The 23,871-nt window shown below is 42.4% G+C and overlaps 1 protein-coding gene across 4 annotated transcripts in view; it reads left to right on the top strand.

The window, feature by feature from the left end:
* Positions 1–23,871, top strand: part of ALPK1 (alpha kinase 1) — a 51,428-nt gene that overhangs the window by 603 nt on the left and 26,954 nt on the right. The window contains exons 1-2 of one of the 4 annotated variants that reach the window (XM_085309186.1): positions 1,983–2,062; positions 19,291–19,526. In XM_085309186.1, coding sequence (XP_085165312.1) covers positions 19,406–19,526 — 121 coding nt within the window. In that variant the 5' untranslated portion in view covers positions 1,983–2,062; positions 19,291–19,405. Of the gene's footprint in view, positions 1–1,982; positions 2,063–19,290; positions 19,527–23,871 lie in introns of those variants that run through there. The other 3 variants (XM_085309214.1, XM_085309195.1, XM_085309204.1) reach the window with 3 other exon arrangements.

The following is a 23,871-nucleotide window of genomic DNA, read 5'->3' as shown; positions in this document are numbered from 1 at the left end:
GCGAGCCGCTCGGGCGAGCCGGGGGAGGGCAAAGCGAGGCGGCGGGTGGGTTGTTTTCTTACCACCTACGTTAGGCGCGGCGGGCGCAGGGGCCAGAGCGCGTGGAGGAGGCTCCGTGCGGCAGGAGCAGGGCAGGGGTCGGAGGGCCGGGAGCACGGCGTGTGGCCCCCGGGTGACGGCGTCGCCCCGCGGGGAGCGCCCGTTGCTGGGCGTGCGGGAGTGAGCCCCGCTAAAGGCGCCGGGGTCTCGCCCTGAGGCGAGTGTTGGCGTGTGAGGTGTCCTGGGGAGCAGTGTATGTCCCTGGCACGGATTTTCAATGCYTGTTTGATTCCCACCTGCTGTATTCCTTAGAGCGTGCTTCCTCACACTTCTTAAAACTGCATGGGGTATTCAGCCCAGTTTCGCATTTGAGAGAAAAAATAAAAAATCGATCTCTGCTCGGCAGGTGCTAGGGAATTTTTATGCGACTTCTYTGAAAATGCAGAGTTCTCTACTATGCATAAGTGGAAAAAAATAGCTCTATCTGGAATTTATATAGATGTGTAAAAATCTTGTGCTCGTGAGCATTTTACTATATGAGTAGTCATACTGCTGTCACAAGGAGTGTGAGCCCAGTTCACAGATTCTGATCTCAGACAAAATAATTTCAATTGCCAACTCCAAAACTTTAACCCTTTTGRAAACCAATGTAAGTACATAGAAGTAGTAGCACGTTTTAAATAGAGTTAGTTCATAGTGTTTTGTAATCACAAACTATTCAGTTATTTTGTTCTGCTTGAAGCAGCAGTGGTTCAGTTTCATTGAACTGCCTTTGGTAAAAACCTAATCTCTTCTTGGCTGTTTATCTAAGCTGAGCTGAAAACTGGCAGTCCTGGGRCACCATTACTGCATAGGAAATAATGTCTAGTAGGAAAAATGTACCGTTACCTCTCATTTGGCTGCTTAGTTTTTCTTAAGAAGTACGTTGATTCCCATGCAAGAGGCAGGGTGTAGAATACAAGTCTTGACCTCAACCTTAATCCTAGACTACTCTGTGCCCCGCGTGTGTATTTGTGTAGTGTTGGCCCTGACAAAGGTGTTGTGTCTTAATAAAGTACAGAAAATCTGACTGCTTTGACATAGGTTATAAAATGTTTATGTCAGTTAAAATGAACTTCTTTTGCAGATTCCTTTTATTTGGTCAATGGACAAGGAAATTAGTTCTAGTTTGCTGATTTCTTTCTTTGTTGATTTCTTTCTTCTGCAATTGGTTTTATACAATATAGTCTGGGTGCAGATAAAAGCTCTCTTCTATCTTTCTCCCTTTTCATCTGAAAAATGAGGTTAAATTTTGTTTGGAGAGAAATCATTTTGAAAAACAGATAATGAAAACAGTTTCTTTAAAGTTACTGACTTACTGGAAAGCCCCCCCCCCTTTTTTTTTTTGCAGCAATCTGGGCTGGGCACATATGTTCACACAAAAATGCTTTGCCTTCTTCTGGAAAACCCACTATTGTGCAATCATTACATTTACTGCACATGCTGATTGCTGTAATTCCTCCTCGCTTTTCATTTCCGGAAGCAGAGCCTATTTACAAGACTTCCGTGCTGTGTGAGAGCTAGATCTTTTTTGATCAAATTATTTTGATACTAGTAGCTATTGAGCTGTGTGAGTACTCTTTCTTTTYTTTTTCCCCTAGGATTATGTAGCCTTAAATTAACTTACATACTTCTTGCTATCTTTTGAATTAAATACTCTGCATGACTTCATACAGAAGATGACAGGAAATGGATTTAGTGCTTTCTTCTGCAAGTTGGAATGCCACCAGCTTCAGGRAAATGACTCCAAGTTTCCTGTTGCATGAGAAAAGACTTTGGCTCTTTGCATTCATACTTTTGAGTGTAGTCTTAAGGATTTCCTGCAGTAATAGTTACTTAGWTTACTAGAGTTCATTCCTATGTTGTATTTTTTTAATTATTATTGTTGTTCCTTTAGACAAAAAGGGAAACTGCAAACAGATGCCCAAAGCTGGTAGAGCTGGGCAGCATTGTGTTGTGCACAAGGYGCTGGGACTCAAGCCAGGTGAGCTGATGTCAACGTTTACCTAGTTACTGGAGCAGCTCTTGCTGCTGTCCTGTTTCRTGTAGTGTGCGGAGGCTGGAAGGTGTCAGAAGCAGGAACTGGCTCCTCCCTTGCGCTTTTTTACAAAACCTGTTTGGTTTTAGCCACTTTACGTGCTGGAAAGAAAAGGCACTTTACTCCCTGGAAGTTCTACTAGCACCTCCCTGTACTTTAGCAACCCTGGAGTTATGAAATTGATAATTGAGGTACATCTGAAATCTCAGTCACTTTGGGAATAGAAACGTGCACAAGCCACATTGCACAGCCAGTGACACAGTTTTCCCTTCGATTACAAGGAGAGTGTTGGGTGAGTAAATGAAGATGGAGCAGAGCCGTGCTTTCCGTTCAAGCTGTCTTGAATGTCTTGTATATTCATTGCCTTACCAATTGTAAGAGAGGAGGAAGTACTAAAATAAAAATTGTAAGAGAGCAGGAAGTACTATTTAAAAAAAAAAAAAAAAAAAAAGTAATGCCCGTTACTTTAAATGGGTGTTTCTTCTGATACCAGTGTGCTGTGGTGCTTATTTATCATGTCCAGTACGGCCTGTCTTTGTAGATATTTCAAGTGCTTGTGCTGTATTAGAGATGCTAGCTGTTTGGGCTGATTAAATATTTGTAATTGGTGGTTATGGTAAGCTAAGGGATAGAGGTGGGGGTGCTTTTGTTGTGGTAGTGCGTTTTAACAAGTTTGGTCTGATTCTTAAGGCCAAAACCTTTGATCCAGTTTCTTATGGTTTTGGATAATTCTGCATCCCAAATATGTACATTTATAAAGTGGAAAAATCTGGGAACTCTTAAACTACTTTCAGTCATGATCAGCTTTGAAAATCTGAGAGTAGTTGAAGACAGATATATTTCTTTCTCTTTTCAGAAAGTTCATCTTGGGTAATAAGATTATTAAAAAATTAATAAGAAATAATAAGGAAGTGTATTCTGGGTTAGTGAGTGAAAGGATAGGGGTTTTGTGTATCTATATGTAAATAACATTTATTTATTTATTTGCAAGCCAGCTAATTCTTTTGGGCTAGCTGAGCACAAAACTTCTCCAGCCCCTGGCTTCCCCTGTAGCCGTCCTTTACCTGTTGTGGAAGAAATTGAGTGAGTTTTGATTCCTTTCAGAGATTGTTTGTCATTCCTGTTGCTTTGCCTAGAGCATGAGGTTTGCTTCTGAGGCATGTGTGCTTTTTAAGAGTATTTATCTTGTTATTAAATTGAACTATTACTTTTTGATTTCAGTGATGATCATAGGTCAAAGCTCTGTTAGTGAATACTACAGTAAAATCTACAGGCTTTAGATATTAAAGCATGCAGGAGAATGTTATTATTTGACAAATTTGCTTTTGATGAAAAGCATACCCATTTTATGGTGGTTGGRAGGCACGTTTGTTTTAACATGTATATAAAACGTATTTAGTAGTTACTTGACTGGCAGTTTGTGCTGCAGCATTGAATTTCAGCTATTCCAACCTACTACTCCTGTGATAAAACTTCCCATGTAACGATGAGCAACTAAAGGAGGAGCAGCAGGTATAGCCCGTTTCCTTTATTTGCTACAGATGATTAGTGGATTGCTAAGTTGTGTTTTCCAGGAGTGGCCAGTGACTTTACTGAAGTCAACAAGAAAATAGATGAAGCTTTAACAGAACATCCCTATAATGGTTTTCTGCACGTTCTAACATGTTGAGCTGTTGGCAAGGCTTTTAATGATCCACCTGGTTTATTACAAGTTAGGAATTCTGTGATAGATAGAAAAATGTTTTTCGAGTATTTAAGAAACATGTTCTTCGGTAGTTCAGTTTCTTTTGCTGTGAAAAGCCATTTTGCAGATCTGTGTTTGGAGACAAGATATGAGGCTAGTTAATAGGTAGTTTGACACTTTCTACTTTTCTCAGCTATTTAAACGAGTATTGTGAAAGACTCTGCATCCTGTTAGATGAACAGCAAGTCTGGCCTGATTTCAGTGATGTTGAGATCTCGCTGCGGTTCTTTCCTTCGTTCCCAAGGCCAAACGTTTACAGGTGCTTATCAAAACCGCAGATGTAGCCCACAGGTTTGCCAGCCKTGTGACACAAGGGTTTTAGGTGTAACAGGGGGAACTGTGTTTATGGAAGCTGTAGGTAAAATTAGTATTTTTCTGGTAACCCTTTTCCAGGGGTTACTGGGCTTCTCACTCACTAGTACAGTGGATTTGTTAATGGTGTCATCACRTGAACACAGAAGCAGAAGCTGTGATCTAGTTGTGACTTCTGTGTCAAACTTTGCATTAGAAAATACCCATGGTGGATTTGAATGCATTGTTTGTTTGTTTTGAAAGCAGGTGCGTAGAGATACTGTTACTCTGCAAGGTTGAATTCTCAYCAGCAGGGGACATAAGCAAAGCATTCACACGTTGTCTACCACGTAGGTTAAACGTCTGAAGTGCAGCTTATGTAGTGGGTTTAGTGGAAAGGCTATGAAAAATGTTAATCTGTTACCACGCCAGCCCAGTCCTTATCCCCCTCGTTTGTTCAGCCCCTCTGGCACACCTCCAAGTAGCCTTGCAGCTTGTCCGCTCGCTCTCCCCCGCATTACACGCCATGCCTTTGCCATGCAGCGGTGGGCACGTGTCGYGCGGGCCCAGGCGTGCTCTGTGGCAGGATGCTTGCTGAGCTTGTACCGGAGCTGTCCCAGGGCTCCCGCCAGGCTCTCTGGGCAGCGCTGAGGTGGCTGGAAGTGGTCCTCCGTGCCTCAGGGACACACACAGCCAAGGAGGAGTGGTTCCTGAGAGCCCGTTAGTGCTTTAGAGCTGTAAAGTGCAGGRCCGGCAGGTGCGTTTGCTTATGCATGGACTGTGCTGGGCCAAAAGCTGCAACTATCACRCGCGTTGGATTGAAATGCCGCAGTTACGGCCTCTGGCTGCTCTTCCTCTCAGGCTATGTCGCTGCCCGTTTCTTGGTCCAGTTCAAGCTGGCCCAGTCTGGGGTGGAGGAAATGGTGGGAGCGGGCGCAGGTGGCGCTTCCCCGCCTGCGGGTCCTCGCCGCGCGGTGGCAGCCTTCGCTCAGGCAGCGGGAGCGCAGCCTCCTCCGGGGGTCCCGAGGCAGCCCCGGGCGCTGCGCTGCTCTGAACCGACCTCCTCTGCCGCAGGTGGGAGGGCTCTGACCTGTGTGTGTGTGTGTGTGAGAGAGAGAGAGAGATTTGGGGAGTTTATTTTTAAGTGGGAGTTATCATTCTGATATTGCATGAGCTTGTTGTGGTATTTAAATAAATGGCAATAGCGACAATAGTAGCTTGCATGAGTTCGTTTAGGAAMGACATAAAAGAGGAAGCAACCGTCTGTGGCTAGGTTCTGCAGTTATTTGCTGTTAACCTTGCCGAAGTGCCTCACGTTTACACAGAGAAGAAATATGCCAGGATAGTCACATAAAGATGGTGTTTAGCAACCTGTAGTGTATCTGTACAGAACCACTATGGGCACATACACTCTAAATATATAGCAAGATAGTCAGCTGGATCTCGATGTGAGAGGGAGGAGATATGCACAAGAAGGAGTTGCATTCACTGAAATTTTGAATCCTGCTTCCAAAAATAGCTCTACATCATGAAGCAGTTAGGAGGTACTCCAAAGGAAAAAGGGCATGCAATTCCCTCCATGTTTTTTTTACTGCTTCCATCCTTCTCCTTTACTCAGGAAAAGGAGTGCTTCTGTTTTCAATCTCATCTGACCTGAATCAACTCCTGATGATACCACATCTCTTGACTGGTGAGGAGAACTGTATCTTACAAGGTGAACCCTGTCTATGCCATTCTCCTAGTACTCTCGTGTTTTCTCCTGGTACTCTTGTGTTTTCTTTCTGTTTCAACATCATAGTTTGCCTCTGGTTTTCCACTCTAACTTGTCTWTGTCTTTTCCCTCTATCTTCTTCCCTGTTTCTATCTTTTCTGTACTATCTCAATTTCTCCTCCATCTTCCTGCCCCTCTGGTTTGGTGTTCTTCCTTCTCACCATCCTCCTGGTTGTGTTTCCTACCCCCCCCCCAGTCATTCTCTCCTCCCTGTGTTTGCTTTGTCACTGAGGCCTGTAGAATGACCTACAGGACAGTGAAACCACGCTGTGAGGGGATGTCAAGGAATAAGGTAAATACCAGCAAGAGGCTGTGAGGTGGAACAGACTGATCCCCTTTGGCCTGTTAGCATTGCACAGCAAGAACCTTGAACTGACCCAACAGGGAATCTTCAGCATCTTCTTCCTTAATCTGACTAAGGGATGGCAGTCCTTCCTTTAAATAACTGGTAGGGAGCCAGGGCAAGAAAGAAAAAAGGACAGCAGGGACAGTGTGGAAAGAAGTGAAGACATTCCTTRTGAGTTGGAGCCCCCTCTTCCTGATGGTTGTGATTTTGGAGGAAGGCTYGTTCTGTGGGAGACAGGCTATGCATGATCCCAGCTTTCATGAGCAGTGGGAACAAGAAGTGGAAGAGGAGTAAGGGAGGTCCACTGCCATCGAACAGGTACTCAGGAATTGCTCCTTGCTTAAAATTGTACACAAATCATCTTTAAACCCTGATCCATACGAATTGTCAGCTCTTCCCTGTTCTTGAATTTGGAATGAAGACTGAAGCCTAAGCATTTTGGTGCAGAGCATGTTTCTCAGAGAAGTSTCCTAATGAATTTCAGTGGAGCTGAAAATGAGAAATCATTCATGCAACTTAGAGGAACACACTGGGGATGAGTATTCTRTACACAGTTGCTAACTGCAACTGTGCTCATTCCTCACAGTTGTAGAACAAAGGAACTCTATTTAAAAAAATAGTTAAAAAGCAGGGATTTATTTGGTGGTTAGTCCTACTGGAGTTGTCTGTGTTTACCAATAACTGGGAGCCCAGTTTTCAGTTATTTGATAGTCTTCTCTCTTCAGCTGTATATGGAGGTGATTTACTAGTGGAARATTTGGTTGTTTAGTTTTAGGGAGAAGTATATGCTGGCTAGAARTATAGAGACTTACCCTTGTTATTTTGTGAGACTTCTTGCAAATTAGAAAGAGAAAATATTTTGTCCTTTCATGTACCACCTGAGGAGTGATATGGTTTTGTCTTTCAGGTATATAGTAGCAGTTCTAAATTTTGTAGGATATTCAACATTTAGGATGCAGTGCTTTTTTAAAAAAACAAGCAACTTAAACATTGCCTTCACAGGGGATGAGATTTTACCATAGGGACTGAGTTTACTCACTCTCTCTGATTCTATACTGTTTAAATGGAGATAACTTCCTGTGTAAAAGTGCAGACTGAACAGAATCAACCTTTACAGCTCTCTTCAAAAGCAGTGATTGAACAAAGAGGGCTATTTTCAAGAGTTAAAGATATGCCCTAAAACAGAGAAACTGTCCTCTGCTGATATATAGCAGGAACAATACATCAGTGAAGGGAGTGTTTCTTCTTCTCTTTTTTTTTTTTATTTGAATTTGTATAGGTATTAAGGATTCTACGTTCTGTGCTGTGTGACAATAAATACCAAATTCCATTATTTCATCCCTTAAGGGGTTAAATGGTACGTGCATGCAACAAATGCACTCTGCCTTGAAGGTAGATAACCCAGTTTTTATTTAAAGATATATATGATGCTGTCCAGAATAGCTTTACCTGTGATGTCTATTATGTTGTGGAGCTACCTGGCACAATACAATACTGTCAGTTTTCCTCAGGTGTGTGCTTTAAATTCTGGTGAATTTAGTTTCTCATGAATCATCATAGTACAACTCTTACTTTCTAGCCAGYATCCTAAAACAAAATGAACAAAAAATAGGCCTGAACCAAAGATGGCAGAAATAAATGTGAGCCTTTCTACAAAAAAGGCTTTAAGGTGGAATGGGGGGGGGGAAGGAGGGAACAAATACTCCTGCTTTGGCATCTTCTGTTTCTTTCCCATTTGAGGATATAGTGTCTGCCATCCTTTAAAACTGAACCATTGTAACCTGCTGTATTTCAGAAGCCTTGAAAAAGTTGTACTGGAGACAGAGCTTTTACCCAAGGAAGCTGATGCCTGGTTCATCTTTACCTTCTCTTGTTCCAGTTACTCTCCCTTTGAGCAGTTGCTCTCTAATGTGTTTGTACTATGTTAGGTGTGTATGCTTTAGTTGTAAATCCTCACTGAAAGGTAGTGAGGGCAGCCCCGTATTTCTTCCCTCCTAGCCCCAAATAAGGGGGCTAGGAGGTTATATCCGTTAAAATTCTTGGTGACAAAAACAGTAGGATTTCACAACGCAGGGAGCATTGGTCTGTGGGTTTGTGTGCAGTCTCACAAGGGAACACTGTTCAATAGGCTTCAAAGTGATTCAGCCGTGGCATAACCGTGGCTATGGCCACATGTAATATAGCCTGTAGCTCTTTAAAGAGGATTAGCCTTAGATCAGGGACAGCATTCATTGCTGGGTTTCATGTAAAGTAGAATATGCTAATGAAATGGAAATGTCTATGGCAAACATTGCATAATATTGAAAACCCTCAAAATTGAGCTTTGTGTCTCAATATCTCTGCTGGAAGTCAAACTTTATATTCTATTTGCTACTTGGAGAAAAAGTGAAGTTTGTAATATTACCACAGTTTCTCTTAGTAAGTTAAGATATACTTTGTAGTGTTACAAGCAAAGCTAAAAAGATAATAAACATTTGAAGGTAAATTTTTAAACACTATCAAATGCTTTAATAATATCACAACTTTCCACTATACCTTAAAATAAAAAATCCACTATACCTTAAAATATGTTCAAGTCTTCCRTAACAGGCATAGACTTGGTTCGATTCCTCATTGTTTCCTTGTCTGTCCTTCTGTTGACTTAAAGGGCAGGTTTGGGCTTACAGGAGATTCTGGATCAGTCCTGCAGAGACAATATTTGACATGCGTTTTTGAGCCATTTCAACCTTTTAAAGCATCTTCTGTCTATACATCAGCCTCAGTTGGCAGGATTTAGCTTTCCTTTTCCAGTTTTATTCCAGTCTTTTGAATTCTTGAGAATTAATACTGTGTGTGCACATGTGTGTGTGTGCACACACACACACATGTATATATATGTGTGTATATCCCTAAAACTTCGAAGGGATCGGTGATTCAAACAGTTTGACTTGTGAAGCTGTGAAAGATTTTATTTGCAGAAGGTCATAAACACCTCTCAGAAAATTGTTTTAACATGAGCACTGGGAAATCACTGGCCCCTTCTTAAAGCCTTGAGTGTGTTGTTACATGWAAAGGAACCCATTCTTATTGCATTAGCGTATGTATGTAATTAATAAAGATGATTCCAGGTATAATGTTTAATGCCACTTATTTGTAAACTTCACAGGGAAATTGTTATCCTGATATGAAACCAATCCAGTGCCTGTGCTTAAAACCTTTGCACGTGGAAACATTTAGACTTGCCAAAAATAATCTTCTCCCACAAGTCATCAGGCATTCATGTGAGGCTCTGTTATATCAGCCCAATGATGTGCATGTGTGACCAGGGTTTTGACACCTAAGYGCCACATTCAGACAAATACTTGATGTAAAATACAGTGATGGACATAATACACCCAATGGGTCATTTTGSTTTTTCATACTTACAAGTGAAGACTTGAAGTGCCTCATCCCAGTGTGCTGGGAAATAAAAGTCCCAGGAAAGACTTTGGGAAGAAGATCCTTCTGGCGCCATTTTCCAAACGTGAGCTTTCATTACTTAGTAGTTTTTCGGTCTGCACAGCCCCAGAGCTTAGGATTTTGTTGTTTTGGGATTTTTTTTGTTGGTGGGTTGGTTTTTATTTTGCAGTTTTGAAGGGTTTTTCTCTGTAGACATGGGGGGGGGGGGKAGTGATACATATTCATGAAAGAGAAGTCTTTCCAGCCCCTATTATCATTGACAAAGACTTAGCTGTTTCACACAGCAAGCTGACTGGAATTGTGTGGGGCCTGCCTGACCAGATTAGAGCAAACAGCAAGCTTATTCCTCCAGTCCTTAGGCCTCGCCTTCCTAACAATTTCCCCAATTGTCATTTTGACAAGGCTGTCATTAGGTGATGGCTTCTTTTCGCCATTTTCAGATAAAGATAATTTCCTTAACTTCCATTTTATTTGACAACAAGTAGTTTTGGAGAGAAAGGAAGTGCTTCAGTAGTTTATGGATTAAGAGTTTGTCACTTCAAAGGCATCTTTGATCTAAAAATATGTGCTGTACCAAATTCATTATGTCTTCCTTTTTTCTTTTTTCTTTTTTTTTAACTTTTTAATTTATTGATCTGCCCCTCAATTATTCCCTTTTCTGCCTTCCCTAGTGGGGCATGAGCTAGCAACGATGAGGGAGAAGAGTGCAAATTGCCACTCTGAAAAGTCATTACTAGGGCAAAACAACAGGTGCTTTTGTTCAGTACTAAGCACTGCCTCCATCATGGATCTGGTTTTTGCCAGAGATGCTGCCTGCTCTTATAATGGGAGGGATATTTAATTAGGTGTATTAGCTAAAAATTTTGGGGAAGACAGAAATATCTTGTAAAATGTATTTCATGAGGGCTGGCTTTTTAATATATTTTATATTTGTCTAGTCACTACTTTTAAGATCGAATGGCCTAGTTCAATTATCAGTTTGACTCCCAAATGTTTCATTTAATGAGCTCCATGAGGTGGCCAGTGTAGCCCTGTGTTCTTGTTTTAAAGTTTTCCATGGATGATCACCCCTTCATCTCCCATTCCCATACTTAAAACCTTGCTGGTGTTTAAAGTTCATGCAAGCAACATTCCCAGATTAAGGTTAGCTTTGAAATAAAGCTCTGGAATTCGTTATTTTTAAATAACTGTAACGAATGTTTTGGCTTTTGCTGCACTAAAAAATCCCAACCATCGTTCTAACAAAAAAAAATATGAAAATGCTTTTCCTGTTCTGCTTGCAACTTCTAGATGCTCTTTCACAGGGCACTAAGCTCGGCTTTGGACCAGGCAGGTACAGGCACTGGTGTATGTAGAATTTGCCTGGACGTTACCCACCAAAGGAGAAATGTTTTTAAGCACAGGTTTGTAGTGGTAGACTTTACATTTGGACRCTTAGCTCAGTCTTCCAGAAGGAAAGCAGAATGCGGCATTAGTCTGAATACGGAGCTAGAACTAGGCTTCTGCAATGTTTGGGCTAGCCAAGTTAGGCACTGCATTTCACTTTGGACCCTTTTCTGCTTTTTAACACTGGGCAAAACTTTGTTCTCCATTACATCAGTGTGACTATCATGGTAGTGATATTACTCTAGTCTTACACAGGCTTACCTGTGATTGGAATTTGTTCTGTATTAATATTAATATCAGTTCCATCCAATTACTTCAGCTTTTTCTGTAATGCTGCTTCTGTAGTCTACCCAGCCAGATAACCATCTCCTTGCTGCTGGAGGCTGTTTCTGATCCCATTTCTAAACAGAAGCACTTCTGCTTCAGCTCTGGCTTGGGTAGCTGTGCAGAGACCGGCTTTTTTTTTTTTTTTTTTTTTTTTTTTTTNATTCGAGTGAGGACCCTTGCTAGGGAAACAATAAAGAGCAGAGTTTTTTTTTTCTTTCTTTCTCTCTTGCCTTTTTTTTTTTCTTTCCCTTTTGCCTGCTAATTGGCTGAGACCACCAGAATTTGGAGGACACAGATGTCACTGATAGTTTGCCTAGGGAGCACATTCATGCCCATCTGTTGCAGTCTAGAAGGCTGTTCATATATCCACAAGGCCTTCATTTAATTCTTGTCAGAAAGTAATGTAAATCCAGTTTACCTCAGAGGTCACAGCCAAGATTTATGCCAATGAGCCCCCTGCAATTTACACACACTGTAGTTGTATAGGATGAAAAGAAAGCCTTTCATGTTGGTGCATATTAACAAGAAAGCTTGCCTTAGGAGAGGCTTTTTGATTGAGGTTCTTCCTTATTTTAATACAGCCAATGCCAGTTGGTATATCCAGCTTTACCAAGAGAAAACATCTAATCTTTAAGCCAGAGAAGGAAAATAAATAAATAAAGCCCCCAGCAAATCGATTTTTTTTCTTAACCATCTTGTCTCTTTTGTATAGCAAAGCCTCCAGGTACTAGAAAGAAAGAGAAATGCTGCAGTAAAACACAAGCATGTGTTTGTTGAAATAGTTAGGAAACTGAACTTACTTTCTGTAAAGGATGCTCTTGACTCATCAGCTTGAAATGTGGTACTTGCTTGTGGTAATAACTAATTCTAGCATGTGTTCTGTTTTTTTGCTCTTTTTCCCCCCATGGTTGATAAATCTGCTAGTAAAGTTGTGCCTGTTTTTTTTAGCACAAGTAATGGCAATGTTTCTGGAGGGCCCACACTCACATTCGTAKGAGAGGGAGCAACTGAGTGCCATCTCACTTGATCCCCGCTGAAGGAAAAGTATAGGCCTGAATGTCCAATTGCTCTTCTAGTGGCAATCTTTTACATGTTCTTCATGTACTTCACCTATATAAAGCAAGATGAATCAAAATATCATCATGCACACTTCTGGAGTGAAGGTGAAACCATAATTCTGTCAGTTCAGGGGAGAGGGGTCTGCAGCAAAAATAGATCAGCACTGTCCCTCTCATGCAATTTCACCACTGTCTCTCTTATTTAATCAAGACACTATGCCAGCTTAAAAATCTTGCTCAAAAGTTTGTATAGCTTCATTGGCCTGAGGGAAGCTACCTGCAGATGTACCACATTACAGCAAGAGCTGCTATATACAGTCTTCTTGTTGAGCACTGCATTACTTGGATAGAATAAGGAAACTGTTTTTTACAGACAGGGATGGGCAAGTGTTCCTATCTCAGTTCCTCTTGAAAATACTATACTGCCACGTGGGGTTGGCATAGCTAAAATGTATGGTAAGGGAAGAATCTTTTGCCACCAGTTTAGTTCAGTACACTGGAATGGTAGAAGTATAGGTGGTACAGACACTTAAACTGAAAAATAATTGTTAAAAATAAGTACTTTGATATTAAAATTGGTTGTAAAAACAGGCAAAGAAACACATCAGGTAAAGATGGATCAGGGTGTGTAAAGAAGTTTCTGAGATGGGCACTCCACTTCTTTAGGCCCAGCGTAGTTTGAGGGTGCTCTTTTCGTTTAGATTGGTTCCACTTTGGGGAATCTTCTTCCTAAATGGAGTTAACCTTTCCKCACACAAGCATACAGAAACTCTGGTCCAAACCTCCTTGCTGCAGATAAACAGCAAGTCTTTTCCTTCTCCTTATATTGTCTGGCCAGTGGATTTTGTTTGGGCAAGTGCTTTCAAATGTGATAGGCATGAAGATCAGTATCATTTAAACTGGATCATAATGACCAGAGTGGTTTGGGGTTAGGAGGGAGGAGAGCAAGGCATAGCTGGCATTAAAACAGGGCTCAAATTCTAACTTCCAATGTAGCACTTAAAATAATTAAAATTTTTATTTGAAAGTCAAAACAGCCACAGTCATAAATAACTATCCATTCCTCAATTGATTGTGCCGAGTCCCAACTGAGAGCTCTGGGAATAAGGTTTATTTGCTCCYTGTTGGGATTAATCCATAAATGTAGTCTCCGCATGGAACTCATCAGGTCTTTGCTTCCTCTTCATTAGTCTCCCTGGAATTGAAGGGTAGCCTGAATAAGATGAAAATTAGGATAATATATTTTCCGAGAGAAGAGGTCTGGCAATCTCTAATTTGTATTTCAGGATCATAATGCTGTGGAGCGTTTCTCAAATGATGTTGTCTGAGAAGCAAATGCTTGTTATGCTTGCTGTATTTGAAGTTTGAATATGTCAATTACCTCTAATTCTTTTTAAAGCTTCCAAAGCTAATTGTAGTCTTAAGCTAACTAGATTGACTTCCAGGCTTCCTTCTCTTCACAGTATAACTTAGAATTCCTTTCTCTCGACAGATCTTTTGGTCTTCTAGCCCAAGGGCTCTGAAATGTCACAGTATGGCCTATTTCTTATTAAAGAGATCATCTCACTATAGCCCACCCAATTCCTTCCTTCCTCCCTCCCTCTGTTCTCAATCCCACCTCTGATTAGACAGCAGCTATAGAAATACACTATCTCTCCCCCTGAGGCCTTTTTGATTTTTTTTTCATGATATTTGATGCAAGAATGTTTTTTATTCCAGGCTCCAACCAGAAATGGCACAGCTTTTTTTCATCATTTGTGTTTTGAAGTGTCACACTTTTGTCAGTCTTTTAAGAACACTCTGTGCCCATGGTTGTAGTCAAGGGGTTGTAGTCAAGGGGCTGTCCTGTCTCCAGAAAATGCTTGAATACTCAATCTGATGTAAAATTGTTTTCTTAGAGTTTTGATCTGTGTTTTGAAAGTAATAGCTAAATTATTTGCTGATGCGTCCTTAGAAAGCATTTTTGTCTATAGTCTTGCAGTATATCAAGCAATTTTTGAACCTCTTTTAGGTTGTTTTCACAAAAACTCAAGTCACCTTTAAAAACCTTTTGTTCAGATTTAATAGTACTTTAAGAAAGCTACTTGGAAGAGTCCCAAATGCTTCCAGAAGTTTGTGCAAGTACTGCCATTTGGCTTTACTCTTAGGTACTGCATTTGCCACAAATTATAAGMTGTGTGCTTGGTTATTTTCATGTCCTAGCTGTCATTCAATTCTACAGCTGTTACAAAACACACTGTTAAAATGGCATCTGTGAGAAGGATGCTGCTATAGTTTAAAGCTCTTTGGTGCATTTTAAATTGATTTTATGATGCAAATCATTGCCCTTAGTGATGGGTCTCAAAAGGATATCTTCACTCTAAGTACTAATGTACCGTTTATTGCGCTGGTGTATGTGGTTTCATTGCTTTGTTGTCATTGCTGTTGTAAATCACTRTTTATTACTCTAAGTGTTCTCACTGTTTATTTAGTTCTTTGGAAGAATATACCTTAAGAAAAATTTATCACTTGCTGAAATTTATACATCCTCATCATTGGTATGGCAGTTTCCCAGTGAGGTAAATCCTTACAATCCTGGGAAGCCAAGTGCTGTACTTTAATACTAATTTAAGCTTCCCTGCTAAGCACTATCAGTTCTTTGTGAGGCTCACAGTCATCGTGGCTCACGAAGCCACAAGGCCCTCGTTCTTACTGTGGAGACCAACGTGGTGTGCTAGGCTGCAGCYCTGCAGCCCTCCATCCTGTCCACGAGCTATGCTTTAGACTAGTTCTGGACTCTAGTGGCAGCACACACAGAGAAGTTGGGGCATGTTTGTAAGCTCCCTTTTGAGTCACTTGATACTATGCTATTTTTTGTAAAGGTAGATGTCCCAGCAGTTGTTTGCTTTAGTGCATCTTYGTAGAAAATTTTGTTTAGGAACATGTGTCTACTAGGAATGAGAGGGTGACAGCTGAACACAGGTTTTCTTCAACACACTTCAGTGTGCTTGTGTAACTGTCTTATCCTCTCTGTCTCACATTTTGTAATGGGGCTGATATGTCCATGTACATGTCTGTTACTAGAGAGGACTTCCTAGAAAATAAGATTTTTGAGAAATCAATTATACAAAGGAATGGAGTCAGGGCCAGATGGCAGGGATGCTTCATCCCAACCTGAGAGGTACTCATGGGAAAGCCACACACTCATCCACACAGGGTTGTTTAATCAGATAAATCAATTAGCAGATGTCAGTGCAGTTAACAGAACAAGCAACACTGGAATAGGTGTKTTACTGTGATTATAGTAGAGCAGGCTACTTTTCTTGATGGAGAAACAGCAACTGGATCAGCTTTTCTAGAGCTGGCAGGGTAGGGAGGAGAGGGCTCTGGTTGTCCCAAGGATGTGCTTTTTTTGGTGTTGCCACCAGGCTGAGATGTCTGTCTTTGCTGTCCCAGAGTTGTTTAGGAAGAGGGAAGCTTTGTGAACTAGGATGTGGATTAGAACATCATGCTGTGATCAAATCCCATGAGTTTGGCTGCCTTTTTTTTTTTTTTTTTTAAGTGATCTTTGATGTAACAGATAGTTCAACCCTAGGAGTATTTGCTTATTTTTGCAAACTGTCACTGGAAAAAGTAGTCTCTAACTCATACAGTGCAAAATGCTACTTATTCTGTGGTCAACATGAWTATCCTGCCTGAGGACCTCTTCTCTGTCGTATTTCTCTCTGCATTGTACCAACCCAAACAAGGTACTGTTGCTTAGGCTCTGTGGAAGAGCGTAGGGRTCAGGGCTCTTGGAGGTCTTAGTTGCCCTGACCAGCCTCTCCGGGACACCCTTGCCCAGGGACCTTGTTTGAGCTCAGCCTTCAGTCCTGGCTTGAGCTACCTCACAGAGATACCTGTCTCCAGCCTTGTCTCCTGGATGGACTTTGGACCCACATTGCAGCCATGTCTCCAGCCTTGTCTCCTGACCCATATACTGATGCGAGACCCTGGTTCTGGTCCCTGACCTCACCATGTGGGGGGCTGTGGCCCACCCCATTACCAGCACCGGACTCTGCCTGCCCTGCTCAGACCCTGTGGGGCTGTGCTGTGCATGGGGGTCACTGTCAGCTCCCAGCTCAACTCCCTCCCCTTGTGGAGGGGCCTGAACTGTATATTTTATTCAGTTGTTTTTCCTGATGGGTTCATTGTTTTAACAGCTTTCAAAGCACAAGCTTCATTGGATCAGTCACAAACAGTGATAAGACYTCAAAGTGTGTGCGTTTGTTCATACAGTTGGCATCTCACAGATGTGAGCAAGTTTGACTTCACAGCACCTGGCTGTCTGTTCAGAGAGTCAGCAAACRGGCCTGATCTCAAGTGGGATCTCTGTTCCTCTTTGTTTCTGTGATACTAGAGGGGAGAAATGAGACACAGAGGATGTGACTTGACAACACTAGAATGCCAACAGTAGACCTAAGAACTGAACCTAGCTGCTCTGTATCTCTGTCTGATGCTATACCCTTGAAACTCCTGAATTCTTCCTAGTGGATGCTTTGTACTCTCCAAAACATTAAGACTACAGTCTACTTTCACAGTTCGTTGAATAGCGTGTCAGGACCTTTTTGTGTTGTGCTCCAGAGTGGAGCTGCTGTAGAATGAAGCCCTGCAGCTGTATGTGTGGCACAGAGAGAGTCGGCACCAACAAAGCACTATGTGATCGCAAAGCCAAGCTGTAGAGCCTAGGAAATGTTGAAATTAAACATACCAGCAGTCTTAGCTTTGTCTGAGTTTTTAAACCAGCTCTGTATCTAGCTGATCTCTTGCTTGTCCATCCTGCTGTCTAATTGCTCTTACATGKCTGTATTCCTGCCCTCAGTCTCCCTTTTATGGCTTCTCTCTGTTTCTTCTTTCTCTGACATTCATTTGAAGAGTCAGGAGGCTTTTTTTCTCCCTTGTGGGGGTTCCTAGCTCATTTTGCCCAGGCAGTTACAGTACGCAGTACCGTTGACTGACTCCTGCCTCCAGGCTCTTTGCTGATCAATCCCATCTTTTGCCCTGTTCCACCTGCCCTTCCCTGGCAGGCTCTCTGTTCCTCTCTCTTTTCGCATGAGTGCATCTCTTTTGCCCTCTGCTTTTCAATCTGGCAGCTTGCTCTTGCTTGGTGCCATTGAGAACACAGGCTCTCTGCCACCAAATCCATGATCCAGAGATCCTGGAGCTGCAGCAAAAGAGAAAAAAYTGTCCAGAAATATAGCTGCTAAGAAAGATTTTTCTAGTCAGCAGAGCAAACAGTGTTTTTATGTGTACTTTCCTGCCCTTCCCTTCCTCCTTCAGAGGCCTATAATTGTGCCAGTTTTAGACATGTTTTCATAGGTTACATTGCTTCAAAACATGGGAGTAGTGCTTTTCTGAGGGAAARGGTCATCAAATTTGTTTTACTATGGGAAAAAAAACACAAGTATTTCCTCCATGCTTCATTTTTGAAAGCTTCTGAATTGTTCTATCAGATACTGAGAGATACCTGAGATGGAAATCGCTTTTTCTGAGCTGCCATTGGCAACGTCATAAGCCCTGAAGCAGCTGCTGCTTCTTACAGTGGAGGAGTTATGGCAAGCCTAGTAATGGTGTGTGTGCATGGAGAGCTTGCCCTCTGCTACAGGCAGTCCAAGTAGATGCTGCTGGACCTCTGCTTCTAGGGACATCCCCCAAAAGGTACTGTAGTAACTGGGTATGGTTTGGCGCTAGTTCCTGCACATCATTTACAAGCTGCCCCATGGCAGCTGCGGTGTATCTGGACCCTGTGCATGGGTGCTATCAGCTGATTTCCTCTCCCCATATCCATTGATCCTGGAGGGTGCTACTGAAACCTGCTCAGCAGCACGCAACACCGTGCCAGCACTGGGAGATCCTGCCATCCTGCAGATGAAAGTGCAAGGTTGGAAGGTGTGGAGACGTGGAAGCAGAGGTATGGGATCAGCATGGGTGGTGGAAAGGAGGGGTTGGCAAGTGTTGAGGGCTCGGTTTGGGGGACAGAACATGTGACAGAAAGGGTAAGGAGGCAGCAGGGCTGAAGATCAGATTTGGAAAGGCTACTGCAAGAGAAGCAGCAGCTTGCATCAATGGAGGAGGCCTAGCTTTGTCAAAGGCAAACCTTGTGCTTTTGATAGACAAAAGCCCCAGTCGTCTCTGTCTGTCACAAAGTTGGTGAAGCTGTAATAAACTCTAGTGTTTGTCCTGTGTGCTTTTGACTTTGTACTAGCTTAGCTCTTCACTCTTGCAGCATCAGCAGCAAGAAGACTCTTAATTCAGGCAGACTTCTTTAAAATTAAGGCTATTTCTGCTTTGCTGCATCGAACAAACGTTGGTGGTACTTTGTGTTGTGTAGAAAGACTGGGGATAGCATGAGCAGAGGTAAGAGGAGAGAGTGACATGCTCCCCTGCCCTGGGGTAAGAGGTAGTGTCCTTGTTTCCTCCAGAGCCTCGTAAGCTTACACGGCATCCTCAGCAAGTGTGGAGTACGTAAAGGTCTGTGACTCGGTCCACACTAAAAGTACTTGACAGCACAAGCCTCCAAAATGCAAAGTGGTCCAGCACACCCCAGCAAGTCGCTTCACTGCTTGTGGTTTCACAGCTCCACTGAAAAGCAAGTCCTTTCTCTGTGGCACCTCGGAGATGTGTGCCTCACACAGTTTATCACAGAGACCCCACAGTAATTTCACACACTCCTCCAATACAGTCTTCTGAGGCTGTCATGTATTTTCATGTATTTCTTCTATTATTTCTCCCTGCTTGAGTCTTTCAGATAATTGATGATACTTTAGTTAATCATTTTCTCCCTCTTTTGTTCAGCAGGTACCTCAGCCTTGAAGGGATCCTTTTCATTTCGCATCCGTGTCTTCTCCTAAGTAATTGATCACTGTGCACCCAGGGACACCCAATTCACAGTGGAGCAGGATCAAGCTTCATGAATAGTCAAAATGTTGTGGCCACGCTGCTGCAGGAGTGCAAGCGAGCTCTGGACGTGCTCCTGTCAGCAGARTCCGACACACGTGAGGAAGACAAGCGAGAATACCAGCGGTGCGAAGGTGAGGTCCCAAGGAGAGGCACCAGGAGCAAGCCAGCAGGTTGCTGTGTGCTGCAGTGACCGGTCCTCAGCCCTGCCCTATTTTTCTTCTCCTGGCAGATGAGTGTCAAGAGATGGCTGGATTTGTAGGCCATGAATGGGATGTGGGCTACAGGCAGGCAGGGAAAGAAGCCCACTTTGTTGCAGTGAATTGCTGTCAGTTCTAATTTTAGGCTTCAGTAAACATGAGGCTATAAGGAACAGTTCAGTTTGGGAAGAACAATGCCCGAAAGTTTGCTGATGCACATAAATTTCAGTTATTAAAAAAAAAAGAAGGAAARAAAAAGGATGCAACTTCTGAATAAGGGCACATATTTCCTCTCCTTTCATAGGAACTGGGGGGAGGGTGTTTTCTGTTTGTCAGCTTCTCCTGATATATTAAAGAGCTCATTGCCTGAATCTTTATCTTGTAAAATGTGCGTGACCTCTGTAAGTGGTGTCCAGAGAAAAAACTTGCAAAATCCTTCTTGAAAAGAAAATCCGTGCCAGCTAATGGCCGGAATAAATATACAGGAAAGGATGCAGTACTTATTGAGGGCTATAATAAAAGAATTCTTCATTATTTTAATGCTAGCATTAAATGCAAAAAATTAATGTGAATTCCAGTTCACATTAATTGTGAAAAGTGTAAAACACTCAGTTCAGTTTTCTCTGGAATCAGATTTTCAGAGGGCTACACAGCTGACTTGTCACTGTTTTTTTACTGGTAAAATAAAAGGCATGCTTGCATTGCTGAACTTGCTTGGATTACACTTTTGCTATACAAGCTGGGGAAGTTATGAACTCTATTCTGCAACACAGAAGAATAGAAAAAACTTAAGTAGGTATAGGAGGTACAGTAAGGGATGATGATGAAATTTCTGAGGGGGGGGGAAGCATTAGAAAAAAAATCTGCAAATACTCAGTTCTGCATGCTGGTTTTGCTTAGTACTATACATTTGCAGTACTGTCTGTTTTCCAGTTTGGTGTTAGTAATTTTGGGGTTTGCTTGGCTTGAATGATTTGGCCATAACGTTAATTTGGTTTTTGAAACCCTTTGTCCTGGAGAGGAGAGCAGTTTAGAATATGGTTTTGCGAGCATCCTTGTTTTTGTGAGCATCCTTGTTCTTGCTGGGAGGTCAGCTGTTGCTTTCTGAAGCACCCAAGTCTGTTTCTGAGTGTGTTTGTGATAGAGGGTGGCATACAGGTTTCTGTTATGGATACTGGATGATTTTTATCTCTCTCTTTTTTTTTCCAACAAAWGATACTTTGTTTTCTCACCACAAATTCTTTCAAGCTTTATTATCACCCTTTGGAATAGGTTCTTGAACTCCTAATCAGGTAGCACGTTTTTCCTTCATCCTCCTTTTTCCTTTTCTCCTATTAACTACCACAAAGTATGAGAAATAATCAGTTTAGTTCCAGATAAGGTAAATCAGTGCCCTTATAATCACTGAATTAGACATGGTCCTTCAGGTAAACTGCTTCAGGAAATGGATGATCAGCGTGTGGAGCGGGGTGCAGGCTTTTCTGAGGAGCTGATCCCATGACTGGCTGAAAGCAGAAAGAAAAATACTTTGCAGTAGGGCAGCGCCAGCAATATCGATACCTGCTCGCAGTTTCTGCGTGCGAGCGGGCGCGCGCGCGCACTCGCGGAGGACGTAGACTTGCAGGTTGGCTGCTGTCGGCTTTGCAAAGCCCCTGGCCGCTGGCAGGTGGTTTTTAAGCAGCAGTAACAAGCGGCTTGCGCTCTAACGGCTTCATCGGGCCCACATGTGCCTCCCGCAGAACGGCATTATTGCAGGGTCACTTCTGGCAGCAGTTTGAGCCAAGGGGATTCTCTGAACAGAAACGCGGAGGGGGTTTCTCCTCCTCCCCTCCCCCAGACATGGTCTTTGTTAGCTTGGCTTTCTTCAGACCAAGCACAGGAAGAACTGAAAGGCAAATACATATAAATAGGGGTGAGAGGGGAGAGGAGGAGCGAATCTTCATCTTGCTTTATTTTAGGAGACAGAACGGGTATTAGATTGGCATAGATTTTTTTTTTTTTTTTAACAAATCTTTCAGGCTAACCCCTGTGTGGGTTCATCTCCTTTTCAACCCCCTATTAATTAGTGAATTTATGTTGCTTACACAGATAACAGCTATCAGATATAATGTCTTGTTCTAGGAGTTGGATTTTAGCTGAAAACCATAGTAGCTATCTCGCTGRCTGTTTTGTGGGGGTCTAGTGGACATCCTTATATTACAGTATCATATTATTATAACTAACATGCTAATTGCATTTATTTCCATGTGGTGACAACTAGACACCACAGCAAGGTTTGAAGTTGCGGTTTGCTAGGTTCATACAAAGGTCTCGTCCCAAAGACGACTGAAGGCTTCCAGCTCACTAAAGTGTTCCAGAAATATTACTGTAGATTCCTTTTCGAAGCAGCTCAGCAATAGTGACTACTAAGGATGACTCTAAAAATTAAAGTTCAGTATTAAAGAATTTGGCCATATTCTTTGTTCTTGTGCATCAGGTAAGATTACGGTTTAATTAAATATAACATAGAAAATAGGAACAGGAGGAYAGCAGTAATATATTTATGCACTAGAGAAAATACAAATATTGACATCATCCCATGGATCTTTGTTTTATTGACACTTTTTCCTATTTTAGTTTTATTGAAGTAAACAAGTTTTGTTGAGAAAGACAAAAGAAGAAGGCAGAAAAGGAGATAGAAAGGCTTTCTGCGTAAACATCCCATTTCTGTTTCTCTGGATTACCTCATACACATCAATCCTGTGGGATCATACRGGGAAATATTATAGAGGTGCCTGCTGTGATTGCCTCCAGGCATCTCTCATCTTTCACTGCAAAAGATTTAGGGAAACTCAGTCTTCAAATATTAACATCCTTATGACCACTCCACATAGGGCTTTTTACTATCATTTTGTGTTCCTTGTGATCAGGTGAGCATCCCTGCTCCTGTGCTGATTTTTGCAAGGCTGCCATACTGCAGGAATYGCTGCGATGGTGAGGCTGGGAGCTCGTCTCAGCCTTCTGTCCACYCGCCAGCTCTTCCACCTGGCCACCTTCCCATACGCTTGCTCTCTGTGCAGCGAGGAGCTTCTCCAGACACAACTTCAGAAAGCCAGGAAACATGGTTGTGGGTGAAACTGTAGTGATATATAAAAGGGAGCATGTCCAGAACTGCAGCAACAAGTGAGAAAACTGAAGTTTGAAAATGTGATGTAATTTTTTTAAGGCAACTTTTTGAAGATCTGACTTTAGGTGTCAGAGTTTCCAGTTTTTCCTAGGAAAAAACACATAAAATTTGTATGTAGCATGTTTTCTACAATTGTACATAAAAGATTCATTCAAAATACATAATAATACATTTATTRCATTACCTCGTTAGAGTAATGATGGTCTCTGAGCAGGGGTTTTCTAGGGATTAATGGCCAGAAGGGGCTAGATCTGCAGCTGATGATCGCCATTAACCCCATCTGGTCAATAATCCTTGTTAATCCACTTTTATTGGCCAGAGAGTCTGCTTGGCCTAGTGGTTAGCACAGCACACTGAGTCTGCAGCTTCTCTGCTATTTTAAGGAAAATGAAATGTGAGCTACAGCTGAAAGGACCAATCCAGGCCCAGATCTCCAGCTGTGTGTTCCTACTAGCAATTGCATCCGTAGTTGGATCTGCTTGGAGATCCAACTGAAGCTAATCATTTTGTTTTGTAAAGTTAGTTTCCAGCTGGACTTGGTTGCTGCTGGAGCCAGGTGATGGTTAGTGCTGGCAGAAGCAAAGAACCAGCCCCAGAGAGTGAGCAGGACAAGGGGTTTGGCAGCAGCCACAGAGCAGCGTAAGCTAAATGCAAAACTGCTTCTGCGTGGTAAGCTCCAGCACCTCTCTGGAGGATTGACCACCAGGTATCCCATGTGAAGTGCATGGGAGCTGSGAGCACTTTGCACTTAGCAAAATCTAGCATTTAACTGCTTTGTGCTTTGCTTTCCCAGTTGGAAGGTAAGCGATGCTTTATGTAATGTTTTGAAACCCTCAGGTGAAGGCATGAGGACTGGGGTTGTCAGAAGCTTGGCTCTGCGTTGGCTGTCGGTCAGGCGCCCCAGCAGCAGGARCGTGCTCGGGCCAAAGCTGCCCTGTGCTCCTTGTGGCTTCTTTTTTATTTCTCCTGCAAACCGCAAGGAAAACGCAGAAACTCAGGTTGCATCCTCAGCTAATGCAAATTACTTAGTTACCTTGGCTTCAGAGAAGATGTATCACACAGTGGCGGAGCTGGTGTGTGAATATCACACAGGGGCCATGTAGTCCTCAACTG

The sequence above is a fragment of the Rhea americana genome, unplaced genomic scaffold, assembly GCF_003343005.1.
Source record: "Rhea americana isolate MKP2758 unplaced genomic scaffold, rheAme1 scaffold_106, whole genome shotgun sequence".
NCBI lineage: Eukaryota > Metazoa > Chordata > Aves > Rheiformes > Rheidae > Rhea > Rhea americana.
Note: the sequence above shows the minus strand (reverse complement) of the source record. Positions and strands in the feature narration are given on the sequence as shown.